General features: G+C 36.1%; 2 protein-coding genes across 2 annotated transcripts; one reads left to right on the top strand and one right to left on the bottom strand.

Moving 5' to 3' along the window:
• Positions 1-1,192: 1,192 nt before the first annotated feature.
• Positions 1,193-3,066, top strand: LOC139123784 (cyclin-H-like; the record flags this gene model as incomplete). Its single annotated transcript, XM_070689937.1, has 4 exons — positions 1,193-1,262; positions 1,925-2,036; positions 2,592-2,667; positions 3,017-3,066. Coding segments are annotated over 4 exons (300 nt in total), but the record flags the coding sequence as incomplete, so codon positions are not given.
• A 9,670-nt stretch (positions 3,067-12,736) lies between these two features.
• Positions 12,737-13,564, bottom strand: LOC139123783 (tripartite motif-containing protein 2-like). Its single transcript, XM_070689936.1, has one exon. It carries the CDS (start codon positions 13,562-13,564, stop codon positions 12,737-12,739), a length of 828 nt encoding a protein of 275 aa, XP_070546037.1.
• Between the last annotated feature and the right edge of the window lie 7,670 nt (positions 13,565-21,234).

The following is a 21,234-nucleotide window of genomic DNA, read 5'->3' as shown; positions in this document are numbered from 1 at the left end:
GCAGTGTATCTCAGTTGAAGTTGTTAAGTAAGGTGAGGATTTGAAAGGAATAGTCGAGTCCACCACATTTAAAATTCTAAGTTGATCTCAACGTCATCATCCTTGTGTAATTGGTTTTGTAAGTTGTTCCAAATGTGGATGCACCAGTTGTACTGGAAGAAAGCAATGTTTACTTTTCCCTGTAGGGTTTCTGAGTTAATGATTGTATGCATGTTGAAATCTCTCCATGTATCTGGTGTATGGGCAAAATTGTTTCCATGTTATGTATTTCAGTCAATGTCACCTATTGTTCATGAACAATAAAGAAAAGTTTGCTGTGTGCCTGTAAAATATAACATATTTTTCAACACATAAACTGCCTTGTGGGTTGATTGTCTAAAAATTATCACATAAGCAGAAAGAGAACAAGAAATTTATCAAATTGATGTAACATATTCACCCTGAGTGCTTGTATACATAACTATTTTATCATTACATTCAGCTTTTTGTTCTATCTTTATCACTCTCCATTGGCCAAGGCACGCTCGGTGGCCAATATGTCATCACTCTTCCAGTCTGTGTATGTCAGTCTGTCTATATGTCCATCCATCCACCAGTTCTTCTAGAGACCAAGTTTGTTCAAATGCATCTGACTATGAATATCATGAGCTATTAAGGTCAACTGAACACAGTGTACTGTCCATGTACACTGACTCTGGCTTGACAAATGTAATCAGTTTTGGGCAAATGTGTCATTGACGCTATATTTCATACATTTGGTAGCTTGATTTGCTAACTATATGGGAGCGACAGTGACATTGTCACTATTTTTCTTTGCTTCTGTCCATGGTTTTGGTAAGTGTGTGATTCCAATATGTCAATCCTAGTGACCTGCTATTGGATTGGTAACAGAGAATGCTAAGATTGAATCAGATGTGAACTCAATGTGCTCATGAAGTTTACAACAGGTTTATTGCATAGTGGTGCGCTTCACAGAACAATCATATATCTGTCAGATCATTATATGTAGCAGGTTTCATCAACTTTATCACAGTACTCTCTGACTTAAATCACTAATTTTATTATAATTAATAAAGTTCATTAAATATGCAAATGAACAAGAGACAGAGAGAAGCCATTGATCAAGATAGCGCTGGTGGCACATGGCTCCCATTGTCACTGTTTGTAATATCTGTCATGTGTTGATTTCAATTATGTCACCGAGGCATTGGTTGGCAAGGGCAACAGAGATCTTCTGAAGCAGACAGTGGAACAGATCAAAAGTATGTCTCAGATTGTAGGACATTTTTTAAATTCAACTATATTTATTACATGCCTCGTATATCTAACGTCGCACACTCCGTAGGATTCAATGGTAACTCGTCGATGACGTAGCGGGCCGTATAGTCATCACTTGAAATATGGTTTTTAGACAATTTTACATTTAAAAAAATTGATAAACTGCATAATAGCAGTTCAAATACATCAATGCGCTGTTTGGTGATGAAAGTCGTTCCATTTTTAACAGATTTTCATCTAAGATGGAAATAAAGCATTTTATTATCATTTGCCAATAAACCTAAATACTTTGAGTGAAAACTGTAAGAGAGGCATGTAATAAAAACATAGCCCAAACAAGGGATTATTTACCCTTGGGGCAGGAGACCATTTATCCTCCTTATGTCAGGCAAATGGTCACCTACCCTTGGGCACATAGTCCCATGTTTGGGCTATAATATATATTATATCATACCAGTATATTGATGGTGCAAATACGGTCAAAGTGTAAGTGAACATTTAATATCAATAGTTCAAAGGTTAGAGTTGCAATGTGTTCATCAGGGCACTGAGATTTAGGTCTAAGGTCAATGTTTCATGGAACAAGGTTCAATGCTACCCATGATTTAAGAACTGAATGATGTATTTTTGTTGCAATTTTTTTTAGGAATACGATACATGGTGCAACACATTGACCCATTGAATGCTGGGAAAATACAGTATCTGGAAGAGAAATTTGAGAGATTTAGAAATCAAGAACTCAACCCAGAGAGTGAAATGTGAGTACATCAGCGTTTTAACTCTATCATTTGTGAAAGTGTTACAGAACAGCTGCTGTGATTGGCAAATGATTGGCAAAGAATGAATTTGATTGGCTTTTCTTTTGAAACTGATAGATCTGATTGGGTGATTCAAATTTCAATGACTGCAGGTTTTGATTTGCATACTTTACGAATGGTTGATTGCCAGAATAGCAGTGGGGATTCTGCTGCAACAGACTCAACTAAATGTGACTTACAGTTCTGACGCAGTATGTAACTCCACGTTCATTGAGAAACAATGGTAGTACGGATTATAACAATATGAAAAAAATAACATTAAATTAGAACTCTGGTAGAAGAATACATGGTATGTAAACTTCAATAGATGTTATAGACTTCTCTCATAATTCTGAAAATGTTCAAAATGTTCACAAAAATATTTCATTTTGCTGTCAGATATTAACCTGATCACCCACAATTCCCTGTAAACAGGTCCTCAATCACAGTTAATAATAATTGATTTCGGCCAAACCGTGGTTTCAAATGGTTAATTTTTTCTTTTTTTACCCACAGATACAGACGGAAATTGGAAGAGAAACTACAAGCTGAGGAAGATGAGACGTTTATCAAAAGACAAAGAATTTCTGAGGTAACAATGCTGCTCACCCCTACATTGATGCAATATTGGAATAGTCCTCATTGTGTTCCCTGATTATTTGGGTCTGTTCATTGAAGAAAGGGGTTGCTGGAAATTGGTTCACCGTGTAATTTGGTGAATAGAGAGCAGGACAGACAGACAAAGAGAAAGCAACACAGACTTACTATTTCCTTTTGTCATCCTGCCAGAGAGAATCACTTCCCCATCTGCCAAGTCAGTAAAACTTGGTACTGAGCCAAATCTGTACGTATCAACTACTTGGCTTTACAGCTGGTTAATACTCCATAAAATCTAATGATGTATATCAGCAACACCACTTGTCATCCTTTATTTTTTTCAGCAATCGAGGGCAGCTGACGAACAGTTCCTGATGAGTGTCTAGAGTCTGTTTGTTTTTTTTGTTTTTTTGTTTTGTTTTGTTTTTTTTGTTTTTTTTTTGAAAAAGAATAAATTTATTTCTAGAGTCTGTTCCTGTTGCAGCTATTGTGTATATCGCCACCAAGTGGTCAAAGGGAGAGAGGTATCTGTTTTACCCAGAGACTGATAACCCATACTGCCACCATTGAAAAATGAAGACATTATACTTTCTGACTGCAATGGACTATTATATTTAAATCTATGAGGGTGTTTGTCCCTTTCAAGCTTGACTTCATTGCTACGATGCAACTATTTTGGTCTTCCAAATGTGCTCAGTAAATATAAATAGAAAAACTGTGAACAGCATTTCTAATGTTTCAAAATGGAAACCTCTCTATCTGCAGCAGTGCGCCCTAAATGAAACACTTTTTAAACTTTTGAGTCAATTTACAATTTTCCTGGAATTTCTTTTGCTTGACACCATACAACTATGTGTTATGTGAAAATTTTCCCAGTGTAGACAACATTCATAGTAGTCAAGGTGTTTGGGATAGCTCAACCTGTTCATCCCCATTTCCCAGTAAACAGGTCCATAATTACCATTAATAACACTTGGTTTGGACCAAACCATTGTGTTTAAAGGGTGAGGGGTAAACTTGTTTAAATTTAAAGTTTTTAGAGCAGCCTTTCACCATGCCAAACATATTGCTGGCAATTCAGATAAATGGATATTGTAACTGATATTTCAGTCTCCCATGATCTCTCCATGATCCATGGAAGACTTAAAAATCAAAATAAATCTTACCTTTGGTGTGGATATTTTATGCCCTGATTGTTGTTTGCCTTTCTCTACAATCATGGAGCAATAATTATGCAAAACAAATGTTACATAAATTACTATGCAGGTTACAGGTGTCAATAAATATGCAGCATTTTGTCTGTCAATGAAAACAAGGCATTACTTTGAACGAGAAATTGTCAGGTAAGCAATTAGTGTATACCAGTAGTGTATCAGTGATGGAATATTTTATTGTATCAGATTTTATGGGGAGATTTCAAGTGTTTTGGCAAGATGGAAGAATGCTTGGGCCAGGGTTCTAAGTATAGTTCTATTCAATATTATCTTAGGGGGTATGTTTTGTCTTTATTCATCAACAAGACCCCCCAAGGCAAGTGCTAATTTCCACAGTTTTTTATGTGTGCGTGTCCAAATGTTCGCTACAAATTTTTTTGAGGTAAAGGGAATTTCAGCTAGAAGTGTTCCTATTTAAAAATTTATTTTTCAGTAAATTTAAATTTGGAGGAATTTTGCCCCGATCACTATTAGAGACAAAGTTTTCCAAAGAGCTGTAGAGTTTAGGTCATTATTTTTTCTGTTACCTTGAACTTTCGATGCTATCTCTTGCCAGTCACCTGATAAAATTTGTACTGGTGTTAAGCTTGGCTAGGAACAGGAAATGGTTGTACATATCTTATTATTACTACAACATCACTTTTCACCGTCCTAGGAATCATATATGTTGTAAATCAAGCAAGACTGCAGTATGCTTGGCCCATACAGAACAACTTTACAAGGCAAGGTAATCCTAGGGGGTTCTATTTTATGAAAACAATGGAAAGGCCCCCTAAGAAAGTTGCATTTATTTCAAAATGGAGATTGGTCCTCATGTTCTTCAGGCATTCTCAAAATCTTTCCAAACAGCAGAGATACATAATGCTTCCCTCAAATGCTGTGAAGATGTTATTTTGGTTTCAACTTCATCAGGGTGCTGTGGTATTGGCTTTTATTGTTTGATCACCAAGTTCAGAAGAGATTGTGGTCGCCTGACAAAAATAATAAAATAAATGAGCAACACTGTATGTATATCATGGAAATAAAGTTATATTTATTTCAAAGATGCATCTTAATCTCTGCATTTTTTGAGGTTTTTTTTCTGTAAGAGGGTAAATGCTGATATGAGAGATGCTTGTCCAGCTTGCTTTATATATACATGTATATGAATCACCACTAAAAATCTACAAAAACAATTTCTACAATATGATGCTGTATTTTTGCTGAATACTGACTGAACCTTTCAGTACTACACATAAAAAACTGTGAAAAGTAGTTTACAAATCATTTCAAGTGTGTAAATTTGTATTTATATTTCTGATCATAAAAAAAGTCCAACATGATTGGTTTATGCAGTACTTCAAACAAAAGGATGGCTTAACTCTAGACCAATCAGAAGCAGCCTTGTTTTACTGCCAACACAATTGGTGAAACATTTCATATAAGTCTTCTTGTCATCAAAGTATGGAAATTAACTATTCCCTGTGAGTTGGTGTCTTTCCTAGAACAAACAAGGTAGAATTATATCATTACAGACAGAATGTCAAAATAACTTTTTATCATTCATATTGTTAGTATCTGGACAACAGCCCATTGGATATTACTGCCCATATATTTCAGACTTACATGTTTTGTCTGATGTTATTGAGAGGGTAAGTGTAATTGTCCAGGGGTATCTGTCCTAGAATTCCATCAGCTTGTCTGGTCTTCTGCATGGTATGAGGACAGTCACCCCCTGGAGATTTATTTCATGCCAGCAGAGGATAGTGTTTTGGGCAAGTGTCCAGGGGGTAACTGCCCTAGAATTGCACTGTATTTTTCAAATCTCTGACATGGTATGAGGATGGTCACCCCTGGAGATTTACTCTTCTCCAGTTACAGTTTAGGTGTGTGTGCAGGGGGTAATTGTCCAAGAACTTTACTAGCTTATCTTTCACACACTCCAATTGTTTAACAGGAAAACAACAGAATTCATCACTTTTTGGTGGAGAAATAAATTTTTCACAAGTGTGCACTGCTTAAACCAATGAATGTAATTTTTACTTGTGATCTCAATGCAGTTCGGATTTGGTAGGTAAGTTTTTTTTTAAATTATGCACTGTCCAAAAACATAAGTTTGGAGAAATATATTTTACATTTAGAAATTATGCCAAAACATATTGGGATCTGTTTTGTTTGATTCCAACACCTTCCTTTGAATCTTAATTGTGCAAGATGACAATTTGTTTTCATAATTGTATCTGTATTTGTCTGACTGTCATATCTCTGTCTCATTGTATATTTCATTATCTCTGCAGGCAACTGCTTGTACCTACTTGAAGAGGTTTTACATCCATAACACTGTCATGAACTACCATCCTAAGTGGATCATGTAAGTAAATGTTGTTTTCAGTTAGTGATTGGACATAATATATTGTTTTCTGTGGAAAAGTTTGACCTACATAAAAAGAAATTGAAGAGCATAAAGTGGAGTGCACCTTGCGAGGACAGATATTCAGACTCTCAAGCCTTTACTGTAACAATGCTCTTTTGATCTACCACTTAATGGTTGAAAGTTCTCCAGCGGACAAGTTTGAGCAAAAGTTTAAAACTTTGAATTTCAAGGCATGTACTGCCTTTAAATGTTGATTCCTTGTTCCCAGCATAGTTGAATGTTTTCCATTTTCAGAATTCTTTCAGTGGTTGGTTTTGTGTTTTGTCAACATCATTGGAATTCTGACTGAATTTAAGACATTACCATAAGGATGTTTGCTGTCACCTAAAGTTCTTCTTTGAAAGGAAACTGAATTCACAAATTATCACTTTATAGTTTGTATGTCTACCATCAATATGAAGCATTATCTGTAAATAAATAAAGCAAAAAAAAAATGTACAAAGAATGTTTTGAATAACAAAGTGACAAACCATAGTGTCAATAGTGCAGTTGAATAGTCAAAATGAGTTCAAGGTGCATCCTTGACCAACAAGTCTCACCAGACTCGAATGTTTACCTGAAAATATTCATTTTAAAAAAGCTCTCTATAGACAAATGGTTTCTTAATTAAAATGTAACTCTGGTAAGAGTTTTAGGTTTTCAGCTGAAACTGATGATTTTTGGCAACATTTGTGATTTAAAAAAATGAGTTTTGCCTATTTGTTAGCAGAAATGCTGTATATGACATAAAAACAAAACGTGATATTTAGGATTATAAGAATGAAGCACTAGATGTTTGGGGGTGTCAGGATGCTGACATGCAAAAATGTTTTCACTTCTCATATATTTAACATGCTTTGGTAGTACTACAGAAACCTGCTGATGTGTAGCATTGAATTATAAGCTCTTCCTCTGATTGGTCCATTGTCAGTATTCACAGTGACTTAGGGAGTCTATTTGTATCGTTTTAATTATATTTGGTAAGATTCAGGTACCCAATTGGATAACGCTTATTCAATGCTGCACATTAGCCCCAAGAAACAAGTTGACATGAAAACAACAAAATTAGTGTAAAAATGAAAAGTGACAGCTGCTGGCTGTTAATAAGGACCTATGGACAATAACGTTTTTCACTTTATTTCAGGATGACGTGTGAGTACCTAGCCTGCAAAGTTGAAGAGTTCAACATATCCATCATGCAATTTGTGGCAAATTTACAGGAAAACCGAGAGAAAGGAACAGAGCCTCAACCATGAACTACTCTTGATGTAACACTTGAACTTTCACCTCATTGTGCATAACCCATTCTGGCCACTAGAGGGCTTCCTAATAGATATCAAGGTATAATATGATTTACATGTAATTTGAATAACATTGAAACACAGACTTTAATATGGTTCTCAAACCTTCCAAAAACGTTTTCTGTTTTTAAACAACGGGCTGTAGGCTACCCCAACATAATCCTATATTCTGGTAGTTTTTGGGAGCACAGCATGCAAAATTCAGCATTTTGCTGAGACTAAACCTATAAACTTTTGACCAAAACCAAGTCAGAATGGCAATTGAGTACTAAGTTGTGGCTTTTCTAGGACGGTATATGTAACCCATCCATATTTGGAAGGAAAATACAAGGTAACTTTTTCTTGGTCCTGTGAGTGACCACTGTCACAGGTTTAACTGTGTCTGCAGCAGTACAACAAAAAGATATAATTAATTCACCAATGTTTTCTTCCTGTGTAATATAAAACATTTGCACCTCAGGGTTTCCTTAACAACCTATACATGTTCTTTTGAAACAAACTGCAAACTGTTTTTTGTGTTTTTGTTCTACAGATAGCATTAGCTGGCATACTTCACAGTGCATCAAAACAAGGGGCAAATTTAGACAGGTCAGTCCAAAGTATGTATCTGGGTGGAAATTGTCCAGGGGTGACCTTCCTCACACCATATTGTGTGATTTTGTATACCAGAAACTAATGTTATTCTGGAACTGTTACCCCCTGGATACTGGCCCCATGTGTCGGTTAAATGTCCAGGGGTGACTGTCCTTACAAGGTGGCATACATGGGATTTTGGAGAGCTTCTTAACCCTTAGCCCAGACGTAGTAAAAATGGCTGTCATTATTTGTACATTAAGCCCCAAGAAAGTAAACATACAAACATAGAACTGTTAGAATTTTTTCTATGAATATGAAAGCCCCACTAGCTGTAAATCTTGAAATTTGTTGACCTAAAAAAGACTTCCTATTTTCTCTGGTTTTCCTTAAATTCTACCCATTTACAGGATATAGTCTTTTACAGCTTTACAAAACATTCTTTAGTGAAAATTGGACAAGTAAATTTACATTTTAACCATTATTTTGATTTCCCACCATACCCAGTTGAAAATATTCAACACTATGCATTACATTGGACTACTCTGTTGTTTCCGTGAATATTCAAATGCATATATGCATGGTGTAGACCGTTTTTGCTATATTTGCATGGGGTGCCATTTTATGTTTTGGCACACATTAATTATTTTTCTTGTTCAAAATTGCACATGAAATCTCACTGGGCAGTTAACAATACTTGTATTCCAGCCCCTCAAAGAGCACATTCCGAAAAACTTGTTTTAGTTCAGAAGTAAAATCACATACAGAATGCTACACGCCGCCCTGGAAGATATCCCAGAATCCACCACTTCGTCTTCGCTTCAAAAATGACTGCCATCTAGCGATACTGCGGTAAAGACGCTAAATTTTCAAACTAATTTTAAGAGCCACTATGTATTTTCTAGTAAACTCATTTTCACGCCTACGACATTTTATTGCCTGATGTACAAGGCAGTGGTATTTTTTTACGATTTTTCATTAGTTCTACGCATGAATTTTTTGATCGAAAAATTGATGCTTTGTAAAGATTGGTCAAACATCCAATGTATTCACTTTTCCCCGGACGTTTTTTGATGAAAGTCGTATGGTCAACCCAGTCAATGTAGTATCATTCGACTCTTAATGGTACGAAATGTGTCAAACTGTCAGCCGACCCCTATCGACCCCTAGCGTTTTCACGTAATGGGGGCTTTCTTTCTGCCTATACTTTTAGCGATTTTCTAAAATGTGGACGCCTTATGTAAACATAGCCAGGCCGCTAGGCCTGCAGCTGGTGCCGGGGCAGCAGGTCACCTCGACCCCTGTCCGTTTCGACCCAAGTAATTCACACCCTCTTGTCGTTGTTTGTGGTCAGATCAATGCCGGTGCCCTAGTCACTTCGACCTCAGTCGCTCTTCATTGTACATGTGCCTGACAACGTTTTACTGTGTACATTATGCAACTTGTTTCTGCGAGAAAAGCTGCTTGCTTCGAATTCGCTACAACAATCTGATACTTGTGGGAGGCCTGGGGTACCCCGGCCCCATTGTCATTTACTGACTAGGGAACGTGTCTCACTGAAGTACGGATGGATAAAGCATGTTATTTACTAATTTTGGAAATAAGGCATTTGTCATTATCGCAATTGCTTGCCATATGCGGCAAAATTGGATGAGCGAGGCCGGTCCGCTCGCCTTGGTGTCTAGACGCCAAATGAGCCTATTTCCGGTTTAGGCGTTGGCCTTACAGCAATGCATTATAGGATATCTTCCAGGGCGGCGTGGAATGCTAAAAGATACAGCTAGTGGGGCTTTAATAATTAATTTAACATAAATGAGCCATCCAGCACTCTTAGAAGTGTGGGAGAACCCTATGAGAATGTCTGACATTTTCTCATGATAACATGATAATTTTCAAAATAAAGTGCGTGAAATGAAAAACCAATGTTTTAACTTTTTTTCAAACACGTAAATTATACTGGGCAAGTGGTTTTCCAATTCAGGCAAGTGAACCGAACCCCCCCCCCCCCCCCCCCCCCCCCACTTGCCCAAAGGGCAAGTGGATAAAAAATAAGTGTCTTTCCCTGGTATAGCCAATGTATTCAAGGAGAGCTCCCCTCCCCCCCGGAAATTTACCCCTCATTACACTTACTTTAACATTTGCCAAACAATGTGATCTGGGAGTGAACAATATGCCCATATAACTAACTACTTCTACTTTGGTGCCCAAAATCATTCCCATGAGGGTAGAGTGAACCATGAAATTTAAACAAAAATAAGAATAAAAAAAGTTTAAAATTATTTTTAATCACAAAACAGTCTCAACATCATTTCTGTTGATCATATTAATTTGCACTTTTTCGCCAATTTTCATGGAAATTGACCCAAATCTCTGACATTTTCATTGTTTTCAATTTGCGTATCTTGTCGGGTTTGCAGATGGCATTGTTTATAAATGAAATCATGGCAAATACTGTGTTTTCAATCTTGTTCAAACTCACTATGTATGGCACCCAGTTTCCTGGCAAAGGAGCCACAGATAAAAATCGCTAAGCCAAATCTCAACTCTCATAAACTTTATCAAAGCAATGAATACATTGCTAAACTGTGTGAAAGACAGCGTCAGGGACAATGCTGTCCATGAGCAGAGCTATTAACCCAAGTAGAAAACACGGTGTTTTCATTTGGGTTCTGACTCACAACATATGCCACCCAGTCACCTAGTAGAAAAACCACACAGACAAAACTGCTGGGCCAAAAAAAATCGGTGACGCTTTCAACATCGATGTTCACCCCAGCAAAGACATCCATATATGACCCTATAAATATGAGATGTCGATGCAAAGTTCCTATCCAACCAATTATAGCTTGGTGACCAAAACGCAGTCCTACCTGATATAGTTAAGCATGTAATTTAATACAGATATAAATGTAAAATTATTTTGAACAATTCATTTTCAATGTCATTTATTGATAATATTGGTCATATTATTTTGCAGCTTTCCATGAAAATTTCATAAAAATTCATAAAATTCGCTAGCAATTAAAATGTTTTTTTCCAGTTTTCATGTTTTATCACTTTCAAATATGGCACTGCTTACATGTGTAATCACAGAAAAAACCTGCACCACTTTCAACTTCTACATGCACCCTAGCAAAGACCCATATACGGCCGTAACGTGTGAAATTTTGTACTCGACCACTTACACCCGAACAATATGTACAGCCTATTTTACTCTGGCAAGAAAACTAATAGACTTGAGTTCGTTGTCAGAGAAACCAAATTGTCAATTTACAGACAAGTGCACACACTACAAATACTGGCACTGAAAAATAGGAACATTTTCAATTCACATTTGGTTTATTTCTTTGAAATAGTCATTGACTTAAAAAGTAAATGGTACATAGAAATTTTCAAAGTGAACAAAAAAAGCATTCTACAAGCTATGATCACATCACTTGACAATGTTGTAGGTATGCCAAGAACTTAACAAAGTAAAAAGAGAAAAGTATATTAGTCAAACAGTCGAAAATTTTAAGATGGAGCTGCCTGTTGCCAATATAGTTTTTTCCAAAGCAATATTTCTCATTAAAGATGACAAGGAAACTCCCTCATGCTATATATTTTCAAAAAGCATAGACTAAAGTTTAGTATGGTTACAGTAGTTTACTTAAAGGATGAAGTGGGTGTATATTTAGGGTAAAATATTTCACTTGAAATAAGAGTATATGTAGGAAAAAACTACTATTTTATTTTGCATTATCTATCCTCATTCTAAAATGGCATGAGTTGATTAAAATCATGATTAGCAAAAGAACTTCATTGCCAAACAAAATAGTCGTTTTGTTATATAGTGTGAAAATTTCAGAAAATTTGACCGAGCCAGAGTGGGGTTAAATTCTTTGGAAATTTTGTCATTGAGAGGATAAAGAAGCCTAAAAATTGGGGTATTTGCCTAAATTTGCATAAATTAACACTTCTTTATCACACACCTTACGACTGCTTGACAAGCTAAAAGCTGAACCCAACTAATGTTTTAATCTTGGGTTAACAAATTAAAGTTAAATGAATATTTACAAAAAAGTGATTTTTGAGCAAATTACACTAACGGTATGTTGGGTGCAGTGCCCCTACAAGTTATAAAGTTATTGTACTTTAATAAATGGAATAAATGCAAAAGACGACTGTCAACGTTGATCATGATTTTACCCATGATGCAATAGTAAACTAAACTGAGAACAAATTAAAACTAATTCTCAAAATCTTTTGTAAAGGAGTTCATTGAATGTGGGAAAAAACCTAGTTTAATCATCATTTTTACATGTTCTGTCGAAGGCAAAAAACCTCAATCATATAATGCTAAAAGGAAGTGCAATATTTTGTCAACTTGCTGCAATATCTACAGTTTAATTTGATTGCATCAGTGGCAAATGAGGACGACATATTGAACTAACTCATCCATTTATCACCTTCATTCAATTGATTAAATATTCCACTAATCCATCTCTGCTGTGACCAATATCAATCAACAAAACAGAGTCTGGTACAATTTATTGTGATGTTATCACTGTACAAACACTTTGATGCAGTGGTTGTTCCAATCAGCTACATCACCCTGCAAGGTACATCATCTGTCAGTGCTATACCAGTGGGGCAGTTCAGCCCATCACTATCACTATCAATACGACAAACAAACTTACCACTACTCTCAAACTTCAGTATGCTGTTATCAGCAGTAACATAGACATATTTATCATTTTCAATTGCTATTCCCCTTGGATATCTCATCTTACCATCCCCACTCTGACAATCAAAGGAATACAAATACTGGTCATGTGCATTGAATACCTGGATACGCTTGTTATTGTAGTCTGCTACAAATACCATTCCAGTAGTTGAAATGACTACACCCCAGAGACCATTGAATTGCCCTTGACCTTTACCTTCTGACCCAAATGACCTAAGGTATTTGCCATGTTGTGTATAAACCCTGACACAATTCCCACCATAGTCTGTCACATAGACATTGCCATCTACAGGACTAATTCCAATACCATATGGATCTTTCAACTCATTTTGTCCAAAGCATCTGATGACATGTCCATTCTCATCACTGACAACTACTTGCTTATTGTTGTCATCTAAACTATAGTATGTATTATCACTTGATATAGCTATATCACATGGTTTGAAAGTTTTCTTAAACCGTGTGAATTCCAAAATTTTCCTAAATGTTCCCTTTCCAGTAGTTATCTGCAACCTATCATTGCCTCTATCTGCAGTGACAATGTCTCTGTCTTTGTTTATGGCCACACCATAGGCAATGTTGTACTGTCCCTCAGCACTTCCTTGACTGCCAATGGTCTTCACCAATCCTTTGATGACAGGTAAGATGACAGGACAGCCTGGTATTGGTTGATCTCCTATTGTCATGGTAACTTGATATTTTCCAACCAATTGTCCGGCCACTCTAACTCTGTGTGTACCATCTCTGTTATCAGCTACATTGACGTCTTCCCATGATGCATCAGGTTTTCTTACCTTGGCTTTCACTTGTTGTTTTGGGATGACTTGTTTTCCTGTGGAATCTCTGGTTGTGATCAGTAGGTCTGCAGAGTCACCTTTCAGGAGTTGTTTTGGAATGTTTTCAACTGTACACTTTGATATTTCAATTTTCAACAACTCAAGAATTCCCAGAGATCCATGCTCACAGAACTTATATGGTGTGAATATGAGGTCCTCCTGTTCACGTTTTGCTATAGTTTCAATGTTAATCAGTTGCTTGATACGAGTGCCAATATCGCCCTTTGTTGAGAGAAGTTGAGCAGCATTCCCATGATGCATCAGTGTCTCTATATAATTGCCTGCACTCTTAATGTTACCATGTTTTAATTCCATCTCATCAATATCAGCAGCTGCTCTTTTAATTTTCATTTTGTAATTGTTTTTCAGTTCATCTATCAGTCTCTGCTCTTCTCTCTTTATTTTCTTGATGATTTCTTCTGCTTTCATTCTCACCTTCCTTTCTTCTCTGCTGCACTGCTCTGTAAGATCAGTGTGTATCTGCTTGGCCAGGGTTTTGTTCTTTTCAGCTTCCTGTTCTTTCACTTTGAGTTTGTCAACCATGGCTTTCAATTCTGTAAGATACTCATCTGCTGCATCTTTCAAGTCTCTGTGTACATGTTCTGGTATGCGGTGTTTGACTATGGTGCAGTCTGTACAGACAGGTACCTGACAGGTTTCACAGTAAAATTTGACCTCATTCTTGGTATGGACATTGCAATATTCCACTGCTTCAATTGTTACTGGACTTGTTATCACAGCTGTTTCATATTCTCCAATGGTCATGAGTTGATGTGTCCGTGTGAATGGTAGTTTTCTATGTGCCTTAACACAAATGTTGCAAAGATAATGTTTGCACTCCACACACCTGTGAGTTGCTGTATTTTCTTGACAAGCTTCACATTTGATCTCAGTTCCCTGCATAGACTCCAGTCGTTGCTTGAATATTTCAATCAGATTGCTCATAAAGAAGTTGCCTTTTATCGCTGGCACTCCTCCAACAGGAAGCTGATATTGCTGTCGACATTCTGGACAGTTTAGAGATCCAGTCTTCTCAACCAGTGTGACTAAACACTGCTCACAGAATGTATGCAGACATGGTAGAATTTTAGGAGACTTGAACTGCTCCAGACAGATATGGTACAACACAGGAAATCTTCACCGGTTTCATCCAAAACTTGGCGTTCAGATGCAGCAGCCATTGTGTATAGGTACTGTGTCAGTAAACCGACCTGAGACAGGAACTCGAGCTGACAACAGATAAGGGCCCCTCAGGATCACAGATATAATAGTTCATGATGGCCAATAAATGGAGAATATGTTCTAAACTGGTGCAAAGTACTGCACTGTATACTAACATAAGGAGTTCTTGATGACCTACTTCTTGATCACGCGATCCGTTCTATTGAATGCGTACATGTACACACATGTGGCTATACGGTGAGAGGTCATTTCCCCAACAATGCATGGAAGATATCATATATACTGGTATGTTGCCAAGGCTTTTGAGGACAGGTGAGTTTCTTCAGCAGGGGATGGGGGTGTGAGATGTATTTGTTTTGGTGTCACCCATTTTTAGCTCCCATATGCATATGTATATATGCAAATGGGAGGTATTCATATAAGGTGGAAAAATGTCGTATGTATGTATGTATGTATGTATGTATGTATGTATGTCCGTCCACGTCAAAAACTCTTAAACCGTAGCACCTGCTGTCTTAGTATTTGGTGTACAGGTGCACCTTGGGGTGGAGATGTGAATTTGTTCAAATGAACATGTCAGTGCCAAAAATATGCAAATTAGGGGAAAAAAGGAATAATCCTGCAAATGGCTAAAACTCAGTAAGCATTGATAAGATTTGGTTGAAACTTGGTATGCAGATTTTTTTAGGTATTCTAAATTATGTGTGCAAAAATGGGATAAAATTTGCATGTTTGTATTTTTAGGGTATTTTTTCCGTTTTTTAGTCAAAAACTCCTTTTCTCTGAAATCACTTGTCTGATTGCTATGAAACTTGATATTCATGTTCCTCAGGATGAACTCAGTCATGCTTGTACAAATTGTATTGATATTGTCATATTTGTAATTTTAGGGCAATTTTCCCATTTTTGATAAAAAAATTTTTATCCAAAAATTACTGATTCGATAGCTTTCATTTGGTATACAGATATTTAAGATTAATCTCAATATAATTTATTGAAGATATGTTGAAACTGGCAATTTTGTTTTTTATTTTGGGGGCAATTTTTGCCTTTTTTTGGTCAAAATTTTTTCTCCTAAAACTTCTGATCTGGTAGCTTTGATATCTAGTGTACAGGTTTGTAGGGTTTATGTTAATTACATTTATTTAAAATTAGGATGAAATCTGCAATTTTGTAATTTTGGGGCAATTTTTCTCATTTTTGGTCACAAAAATTTGTTTCTCAAAATTTACCAGTCTGATTGCTTTGATATTTAGTTAACTGGTTCTTAGGGTTTTTGTTAATAAGATATATTGGGAATTTTGAATTTTGGGGGCAACTTTGTGAAACTCGTGAGTTTTACTGGATATCTTTCATTCTGTATTTTTAAGATTGTTTTTGGTAATTTTATACCTACTGGAACTAAGAGAATATAATGTGGTGATTTAGTAAGCATTTGATATGGTAAACTGTGTTTGGTGTTGAAATGCAGTCAAAAAATCCTGGCAGATTTTGAAAAAATTCCAAACAAATGCCAATAAAAAATTCAGCCAGAGAAGGTTTGACAAAAAGAAAAGGTGGGAGAGTGGGGAAAAAAGAATGTACAATGGATCGGATAAAAAAGATAATGTACCTCATCGATCGTCCAGACACCGTCCCTTATCAAATGGTCCACCCGATGTATTTTTGTGCACAATTAACCATGCATTGTATTTTAGTTTGAGATCTCAAGTTAGGTTAGGATTTGAAAGGAATAGTCAAGTTCACCACAGTTTAACTTTATCTCTTGTGTCATCATCCTTGTGTAATTGGTTAAGTTTGTAAGTTGTTCCAGATGTGGATGCACCAGCTGTTCTGGAAGAAGAAAACAATGTTTACTTTTCCATGTAGGGTTTCTGAGTTGATGATTGTATGTTGAAATTTCTCCATGTATCTGGTGTAAACATTGGTTGCATGTTATGTATTTCAGTCTATGTCAAATATTTTAAATGAAAAATCAAGAACAGTTTGCTGTGTGCTTGTAAAAGATAACATATTTGTCAATACATAAACTGACTTGCAGATTGATTGTCTAAATATTATCACAGAAGTAGATAAGGAAAAGAAACTAATCAAATTGCTGTAACATATTCACTCTCAGTGCCTGTATAGGCCTATACTTAACTATTTTATCATTACATTCAGCTGTTTGTTATATCTTTATCACTCTCCATGGGCCAAGGCACACTTGGGGTCAATGTCATCACTCTGTGCCAGTCTGTGTATGTCAGTCTGTCTGTATGTATGTCCATGTTTCATACAATTGTTGACTTGTTTTGATAACTATATGGGAGCGAACAGTGATGTTGTCACTATTTTTTATTTTAGTTTTCAATATGGGCTACAATTCTTGGAAATGCTCATGTAGGCACTGCATGTAGGGGTATTGGATATTAACCTAAAAGCCCATTGTTGAATGAAATGCATGTGCCTGCCTGTCATTAAGTTGGATTTATTTTTGCACGGCCTGTATCTGGGACGACAGAAATGATAAAATGGTTAAACTTATTTACCTACATTCCTAAAAATCAGCAACAACGCTGATTAGCCTTTGTTGTACGGTACTCATCATTTCATAGAATTTTTCACTGAAAAATTTCTTTCATATTTTTGAAGCAATCGAGGCAGGTTTGTAATATGATGATGAGCAGATGAACAGTTCCTGATGAGTGTCTAGATTCTGCTCCAGTCCCAACTATCTTGTATATCGCCACCAAGTGGCCAAAGAGGAGAGAGGTATCTGTTTTACCCAGAGACTGATAACCATACTGCCACCATTGAAAAATGAAGACATTATACTTTCTGACGGCAATGGACTATTATATTTAAATATATGAGGGTGTTTGTCCCTTTGAAACTTGTCTTCATCACTTCAATGTAACTATTTTGGTCTTCCAAATGTGCTCAGTACATATAAATAATAATAATAATAATACTTTATTGCATAACAACACACTTCGGGAAGTGCGGTAGAGCAAATCAAATCAAACATTACACACATGTTCAGGTAAGACTGCTGCTGGGGATGAATCTGTAGTGTAAGAAATATACCTTAAAAGAGGCTTCTTGTCCTCAAAATTCATGATGTACAGGAATTTCTCTCTGTCACTTAAATATTCAAAGTTCTCAAAATGTGATTTCATACTAGTGAAAAGAGTATTTCTATTATTAACATATTTGTCACACTTAATAATATAATGAAACTCATCTTCAACAGAAGACTTACAAAAAGTACAAAATCTCTCATTTAACGGGATTCTTGGGACTGACCTTCTGCCAATCTCAATTTGTAAATTATGATCAGAAATACGAAACTTGGTAATCAATTTCCTGCAGTTAATATTTGTAATATCCATCAAGTATTCCTCAAAGTAAATAAAGTTTTAAATTTTCTGTATGTTCTTAGTTTATTTTTGTCCACACTCTGAGTCCTTACATCATTATGTAAATCATTAATCCATGAGACACGATATCTTTCTTTCAGTTCTCTGTGAACTGTTTTAACAGTGAAATTAATGTTACAGATATTTGACCAGATAGATCTTCCACTATAATTATCCAGAATATACTCACTGAATATACTCAAACCACTGGGAGTGGTGCTTAGCAGTTGTATATGCAGCACGTAGTAGAATATCATCTGACAAAACCAATCTATGCCAATATTTTATCATATGTAGTATAACAGTGAACTGAATGGGGTATCTACCCAATTCACCAACAATACCAGCTCGTGGAGCTTGTTTAGAAACACCAAGTAAATACCTGTAAAAGGAAATACTTACATCATTCATAAATTCTTCTTATCATTGATTTCGTTTCCCCAAATTTCACATCCATAAGTCATAATGGGTACGATCAAACGATCAAAAAGGTCTAATGCAACTTTGACAGGGAAACCATTATTGTGAGACATTCCCTTGTATAGGCTAAATAAGGCTTTTGTTGCTTTTAACTTGAGGTTGCGAAAATTGCCCTTAAATTTACCATTGGGAGTTATTACAAAGCCAAGGTAACAGTATTCATTCACCAACTCAAGTGGTATACCATTATAAAGTAAGGTAATATTTTTGAGAACCCTGTTAGTTTTATTAAAAATAATCACCTTCGTTTTCTTAGTACTAATTGTAAGCTTCCATTTTGAACAAAAATGAAACAATTTATCAAGACAAACAGAAAATCTGTATTCTTGTGAACATTTCTAAAATGTTTCAAAAAAGCAACATGTAAAATGGGTACCCTTCCATCTACAGTGAACTTGTCTGGTGACAGAAATGGTTGTACATATCTCATTATCACTACTACATCTCTATCACCATCCTATGAATCAAATATGTCCTAAATCCAGCACGACTTCCGAGCCCTTGTCCCATATAAAACAAGTCATCGTTGATGACACAGTCCCCACTTGTTAATAATGGGTACTTTGATTACATGTCCTCAGAGAGGATAGAGTCCTCTTCATTAATTAGGTCTGTGATAAAAATACTTTGATACAGATGGCGCTCAATGGCCAAGAATGAGTTCCATGGTGATGAAAACATAAAACCAATGTAGGCCACCATCCTAAAGTTCATAAAATGAGTCAACTAGGAATTAATCAACAGGATGTTGCAAAACATTTTTGCATACAATTCTAACACTTAACAGATTATCACTGGTACCATATTTCATAAAGTTTGATGCAATATTTACAACACTATGAGATCAACATCTGTATCAAGTTTCATCACATTTGACGTTGTATTAATTTGTGGCTATATCACCCTAATTAGGAAAGTTCATTACTTATGCAATTACAAATTAATTAAAATGACACTGATAAATGTCTTTTTCAATGTTAAAGGAATGTGAGCTTAACATCGGTTAACATCTGTATAAAGTTTCATGAATTTGATGCAGTACATATTTCTTGACATATCAGCCTACTTACGAAACTTCAATAATTGACATGATACTGCTACATGACGTGAAACAAATTGACGAGCATATGTATGAAATAGGTCAATGTCAACTTTGAATGATACTGGTGGAAATATGTCTGAGTTATGGCTCTGTACATGAAAACATCGTAATAAAATGGCTGCCTAGCAACCATATTGGATCGTATCACATAAAAAATCGACGTACATATGTATGACATAGGTCAATGTCCTTGTACCAACTTTGAATAAAATCAGTTGAGATATGCCTGAGTTATGCCTCTGTATATGAAAAAATCTTAACAAAATGACCACACAGCAGCCATATAGGATCGTATTACAAAACCAAATTGATGTGCATATCTATGACATTGGTCAATGTCCTTGTACCAACTTTGAATAAAATCGGTTGAGATATGCCTGAGTTATGCCTCTGTATATGAAAAAATTGTAATAAAATGGCCGCCTAGCGGCCATATTGGATTGTATCACAAAACAAATCGACGTGCATATCTATGAAATTGGTCAATGTCCTTGTAGCAATGTTGAATAAAATCGGTTGAAACATGTCTGAGTTGTGGCTCTGTACATGAAAAAATCATAATAAAATGGCCGCCTGGCGGCCATATTGGATCGTATCACAAAAAAATTGAGGTGCATATCTATGACATTGGTCAATGTCTTTGTACCAACTTTGAATAAAATCAGTTGAAACATGTCTGAGTTATGGCTCTGTACATGAAAAAATCGTAATAAAATGGCCGCCTGGCGGCCATATTGGATCGTATCACAAAGAAAATTGACGTGCATATCTATGACATTGGTCAATGTCCTTGTACCAACTTTGAATAAAATTGGTACAAACGTGTCTGAGTTATGGCTCTGTACATGAAAAAATCGTAATAAAATGGCCGCCATATTGGATCGTATCCCAAAACAAATCGACGTGCATCTGTATGACATATGAAGTAATCCTTGTACCAAGTTTGAATGAAATCGCTTTCTGCATCTCTGAGATATCTGTGTGAACGGACGCACGCACGCACTCGACTACGCACGCACATGACCAAACCTATAAGTCCCCCCGGACGGTGTCCGTGGGGACTAACAAATCATGATTATCTTAGGCGGTTCTGTTTTATAAGATCAGCAGAAACACCCCCTAAGAAAATTACATTTTTTCAAAATGGAGACTGGTCACTGTGTTCTTCATGAATGCATAAAATCTTTCCAAACAGGAGAGAGAAATATTAAATGCTTCCTTCAAATGCTGTGAAGATGTTATTTTTGATTTCAACTTCATCAGTGTGCTGTGGTATTGGCTTTTTTGTTTGACCACCAAGTTCAGAAGAGATTGTGGTCACCTGACAAAATAACAAATGAGCAACACTGTATGTA

Source organism: Ptychodera flava (genome assembly GCF_041260155.1).
Source record: "Ptychodera flava strain L36383 chromosome 23 unlocalized genomic scaffold, AS_Pfla_20210202 Scaffold_23__1_contigs__length_28996876_pilon, whole genome shotgun sequence".
Taxonomy (NCBI): Eukaryota; Metazoa; Hemichordata; class Enteropneusta; family Ptychoderidae; genus Ptychodera; species Ptychodera flava.
This window is presented reverse-complemented; position numbering and strand designations above follow the sequence as displayed.